Source organism: Phaethon lepturus, unplaced genomic scaffold (genome assembly GCF_000687285.1).
Source record: "Phaethon lepturus isolate BGI_N335 unplaced genomic scaffold, ASM68728v1 scaffold29390, whole genome shotgun sequence".
Lineage (NCBI taxonomy): Eukaryota > Metazoa > Chordata > Aves > Phaethontiformes > Phaethontidae > Phaethon > Phaethon lepturus.
The window spans coordinates 3929-9311 of NW_010510238.1; the positions used below are offsets into that span (position 1 = coordinate 3929).

At 57.1% G+C, this 5383-nt stretch overlaps 1 protein-coding gene across 1 annotated transcript in view; it reads right to left on the bottom strand.

The window, feature by feature from the left end:
• HM13 (histocompatibility (minor) 13) overlaps positions 1-5383 on the bottom strand; it is a 12546-nt gene that overhangs the window by 3721 nt on the left and 3442 nt on the right. The window contains 6 exon segments of the mRNA XM_010296365.1: positions 1045-1081; positions 1360-1443; positions 2008-2065; positions 4009-4134; positions 4266-4351; positions 5130-5218. Of these exon segments, the coding sequence (XP_010294667.1) occupies positions 1045-1081; positions 1360-1443; positions 2008-2065; positions 4009-4134; positions 4266-4351; positions 5130-5218 (480 nt within the window).

A 5383-nucleotide genomic window follows, 5' to 3' on the forward strand; every position in this document is an offset into this window, starting at 1 on the left:
GGAGCCCAGTGACCTTGGGTCTGATTGCCAGTGGCCAAAACGGAGCTGGGCCAGCACCCTCAGCCATCTCCCACCACGCTGGGAGCTGTGCTGTGCACAGAGGCTGCCACCAGCACAGCCCCCTGTGCCGGGGGAGCAGTGTGGGACTGGATCAGGTGACACCCAGGTGCGGGGCTGGCAAAGGGAAGGAGACACGGGATCCTGCTGCTGGATGGCTACTGGGAGGGGAGGAATTGGTGCTGGGACCCAGGGAGAGGGTCCCACCTTCTTGGGGGAGGCATGGCCGGTTCCTGCTCTCAGCACATGCTGTTTCATCGCAGGGCAGGCTGCGGGGACTGGGATTCCCAGCAGGTGCAGGCAGGATGTGGGTGGAAACACCTGGAAGAGCTGGCAGAGACCAGAGGGTCTGTGCAACAGCAGCGGGAGCAGTGCCACCCCACCGCAGTCGCATGGAGTGGCCCATTCCCGGCAGCTCCCCAGCCGAAGACTTTCGGTGTGGGGCAACTGCTGAAAGCTACACCCCAGCAGTAGGTGCAGCTTCCCTGTGTAGGAAGGAGCTGCTTCCCCCAACGTCAGGGACAACCTACAGGCAGGCAGCACTGCCGGGCACCGATTTGCATCCACGCGAGCACTTCCCAGGTGCCAGCACCCCCGGCTCTTTCCCACGCCGTCGCTGTTTCCTCCTCGCTGCCGTAGCATAGCAGCGCTGCCTTCTCCTCCTGGGTGCCAGGGAGCCAGTGAGGCTCTGCAGGGCTGTTACGTGCTGCCTGCCCTGCCATGCGTACAGCAACACCCGTGAGCTCAAACAACTCAGTCCCAGCGCTCAGGACTTACCCACAGAGCCAGCCCTGCTCACGTCTACTCTTCCAAGAGCTTCCCCCTGCACCCCTCCGTCCCAGTCGCTCTCCCGGCTCCCCACGCCAAGCCCCGGAGGGCAGCACACGACTGCGCTCCTGGCTTCCGCTTCTCCTTTTTCCTCTAAAATCCGCTCAAATATGCTGCAAGATCCAACCTGCCAGAGACCCTTCCCTGCCGCCCACTCACCTGATGTCAAACCGCAGCAGCAAGGCAATGAAGATCCCTGCGGGGAGAAGGGGACAGTGAGGGGACAGAGGTGGCAGGGCAGGACCCGCAGCGGCTCCGGGTGCCGTGCCTGGGCTGACAGTGCCCTCTCGTGGCACAAGGCACCGGGACAGCACCTGGACCTGGTGGGAGACCCCCAGCCGACGCAGCCCCCAGCCCCGGCGGGAGGCCCGCAGGGCTCTGTCATGGCCAAAGGTAGAGCGAGGCAGCCGCTCAGCTCCCCGCAGCCCGTTCAGACAGGCGACTCCGGTCATGTCCCCCATCTTCCGCCCTTACCTGGAATGACAATGTCTCCCAGACCCAGCATGGCAAAGTTGTCAGCCTCCAGCCCCTTCTCCAGCAGGTCCTGAGGGAAAACCACTACGAGGAGAGAGGAACAGTGAGGGGGGAGTGTCTGTGCTGAGCAGACCTCAGCACTGCTGTGCCTGGCAAAAAGGGACTGGAGCAGGGCAAGACGCCTGTCCCTGCCATCTGCCCCCTCCTCTCCTGTAGCTCTCCCCTTCTCCTTCCTGGGACAACTCTGGGATAGGAAATCGAGGGGTTTGGGGACAGCCCCATGTGGTTCCAGGCGCAGGTGCCAGGACCTAAACCACTGCACGTTCCACAACAGCAGACATTCACCCCTCCTGCTGGTCTTTTGGAGGGTTTTTTGTTTGTTTGTTTTGGGTTTTTTTGTTGTTGTTTGTTTTTTTTTTACTGAGCAGGTAATTGCCTGCTCTGGGGGTGCAGCTCAGGGCTCTGCAGAGAGACCTGGCCCAGCTCTCCGCAGGTTGGTGGCACCACGCAGCAGTCTAAGGGGTCACTAGCAGGTGACCTAGGTCACTAGCAGGTCACTGTGCACCTTCCTGCACACATCCCACCTTCGGAGCCATCTCCAGAAGGCAGAGGGTGCACGGGGCAGCGACACGAGGAAGGTCTACTCACGTTTTATCGGGGCCTCAAACGATTTGGCAACTGTCACCATCACATTGGTGCCAAAGACCTAGGGGCAAACAGAGTCCAGGGTGACCACAGCTGCACAGGGACACACGCACGCTCAGCTACAGCCTCACCTCAGGGCCCGGAGCAGCCTTAGTGGCAGAAAATAGCCAAAGAGCTGCCGAGCTGCAGGCAGAGGAGTCCTGCAAGTGAGCCCACCACCCAAGGGAGAAGGCACAGGACAGTGGTCGAGGAGGTGAGCATGTCACGGCCGTCCTGCTTTCAGAGCAGCACTGGGGAGACCGCTCACGTCACACAGCCATGGTGCTGCCCACCAGCTGCTTTCCCCAGCACCTACCCCTGCGGGTCGGTTCAGCTCTTAACTAGTCAACGCAGTGGAAAGCCTGACCACCGCACAGGATGTTTTCTGAGGGCAGGAGCTCCCAGCAGAGAGCCCCAGGCAGCTGCCCGTGAGCTTCCAACGGGGACCCGAGCAATTATCAGATCAGCTGGATTTTGCTCCGAGGTCATTTATATGTACTGCACTATCAGCTTTACACACTGGCATTGTTTGGCGAACGGGCTGTAAACACATGGGTCAAACACCCTCATTTCTGTTCCTTTTCGTCTCCAAGCCTCCAGTCTCAGCTATACCAGCAGCAGGCACAAAAACCAGGTGCTAGTTAGCACTGAGTGAGCCAGCTCCTAGCACTAGGGATTAAAGAGAAACCTTAAAGCAACCACTGGGCGTCAGATCAACTCCCTTAAAGTGCAGCAAGCTCTGGGCATTGCCACGGAGTGAAAGGACTCCACACTGGGACCAGAGAAAAGTGTCACATGCAAATTCACCCCAAGATTATCCAGGGGACAATATCATCGATCCACTGAGCAGTTCTCCTTCCTCCTTGAAACCCTCCCTGGATCTCACTATGATTAAATCCATGCTGAGATCCAAGCGGTCCCTGCAGAGGGGCACAGTAAGAGGGTCTCCGCTTCACGACAGCCCTTCCATGAGACTCTGGCGATCCACTGACCTGCCGCAGAAGCTGAGGTGGGAGACAGCCAGCAAGTGGAGAGCAGCAAGGGTTGCACTCTCGCTGTCTCCAAAGCACCAGGAAGACACTCGCACCCCAAGAAGGGTGTGAGGCACTGGGTGTGCTAAGCCAGAAGGCTGAATCCTCTCCAGCTGAGAGCAGTGGAGGAAGTGGCACACAGGCTAATGAACCACAGAGCTGAGACTGTTAATTAGCCTATGAAAGAGGGGCAGCACCAGCCAAGTACAAAATAACACGCAGTAGCCAGGCTTAAATAGGGAAGGATTACTCAGGCAGCTGCAGAGCTGCTGGACAGACCTCAAGGTATACAAGGCTCTCAGACATTTGGAAACACAGTAATTCAGAGGGTGGAGGCAGCAGGAAGGACTGGGGAATACAGATGTTACAAGGAGAAATGGGGATCCAGGACCATTGCAGAGTGATAAGGAAAACCTCAAAATGAAGATGTCAGGGTGCTGCACTGGGAGAGAGAGAGACTGGAGCCATTCCAGTACGTGGTCCTCGGTGCAACAGAAGGATGCTAACGAAGCCGGCAGATGACAGAGTCGAGGCACAGCCCATGCAAGCAGGATCAACATACCCAGACCAGCCTCGTCCTCCAGCCCACCCAGCAGTAATGTCAGGCATTGGGAAGACCTCAGCTGGCAATACAGGTCACCAGAACTGGATATACCACACACCCGAGCACCCCACAACAGCCCTGATGAGATCCCTGCCAGTCCTGGGCTCTCTAAGCCAGAGATGAAAAGAAAGTGCATTTGCTGAGCCACGTTCTGCCACTGTTTGATTTTATCATCATTCCCACCACACCCCTTTGGGCTGAGAAAGTGGAAATCCTGACTGCAAACGTGTGTGCAGCCAGCGTGCTGCCTCCAAAGAGGCATAACGCCACGCACATGCCTTCCGCCAACGGCTGCAACTCGCGTCCGCCCCGGCGAACGCTCCCGTTTACCCAGAAGACGTCGTAGATGAAGAGGCCCCCAAGCAAGATGCAGCCAGTGCTGACATTGTTCAAGTGCAGCAGCTCCACCCCGTTGAGGGAGAACGCCAGCCCAAAGAGATTGTTGGCAATCCAGTGCTGAGAACGACAGGAAAAGGAGATTTGGGTCCCGCTGCACGTTACGAGCCACAGCCTCAGCCTGCAGAGGCCTTGCATGGAAAGGGACCCGGGTCCCTGGCCTCGCTGCAACAGGGCTGCGGCTCGCTTACCTTTCTCAGCAGGTACCAGACCCCCACAACACTGCTCAGGGCCAGGCATACGAGATCCTTGGTGTCAAACTCGTAATTCACTATTTCTGCAACAAAACAGAGAATTCAGATTTTGGGCAGCTCTCCTTCCCACACAGGGCAGAGACAACCGACTTTACAGCTTGGGAGCAACAGAGACCACAGTGCTCATGTCCCAAATGAGGGGACCCACGGAAAACACGTGCAAACTGCATGCAAGTGAGCGGCCGGCTCTGGCAAGCCTGGACCTTCTCCTTCAGCCAGACTCTGCCACACAGACAGCATCTGTGATCCTTCTGTCAATAAGGAAATTGGATTCAGGCAGTGTCTAATGCAGGGAGAGGCAAATCTTCTCCCTGTTCTTGCGCCAGTTAACTCCCGGTGATATCACTAGAAGAACTAGTCCCTTGCCAGTAAAGCTACTGGGCAGGATACTTATCAAAGGAACTTCTACCAGTGCAAAGATTCGAATCAGATCAGTTAAGGCAGCACAAAAAAGTCAGTACTATGCTACCCAAGGAGCTTAAATAAAGGCAGTGCATCTAACAGCAGCCATAGCTCCATTCCTATGGCACTCTGGGATCTGTTTCTGGGGTTTCACTGCCAGCCAGCGGCAGCACAGCGGGAAAGTGCCAGCTGGTGCAAGAAGACGCACACGGCAGCCCCGGTTCTGCGGGGACACACGGGGCTCACACTGGCAACAGAAGCACAGCAGGGAGCAAGAGGCAAGTCTTTGAGAAGGTTGTTTCAACAGCCTTTCAACAGCAAAACACAAAGTGAGCAAAAACCAGAACACTAAAGGCAGAAAACATTCAGGCCCCCAGAAAGACCAGCGAGCCGACATACCCTCCTTGCTCTCCCCGGAGCCCTGGGTGAAGAGGAGCTGGTACTGTTTGTTGGGGAAATTTGCAGGAAAGAATCTGTTCATCATGGGGCTGAAACGAGAGGTGCAGAGAAGGGCAGTTCGACAGAAACCCCACAGAACACACTGCCCAGCACCTCTGTGTGACAGTGTCACAGCATGGACGTTGGCCCACACCCCCTCCAGAGACAGGGGAACACCAGGTTTCACCACATCAGGGACTGGCAGGAGCCCCAGC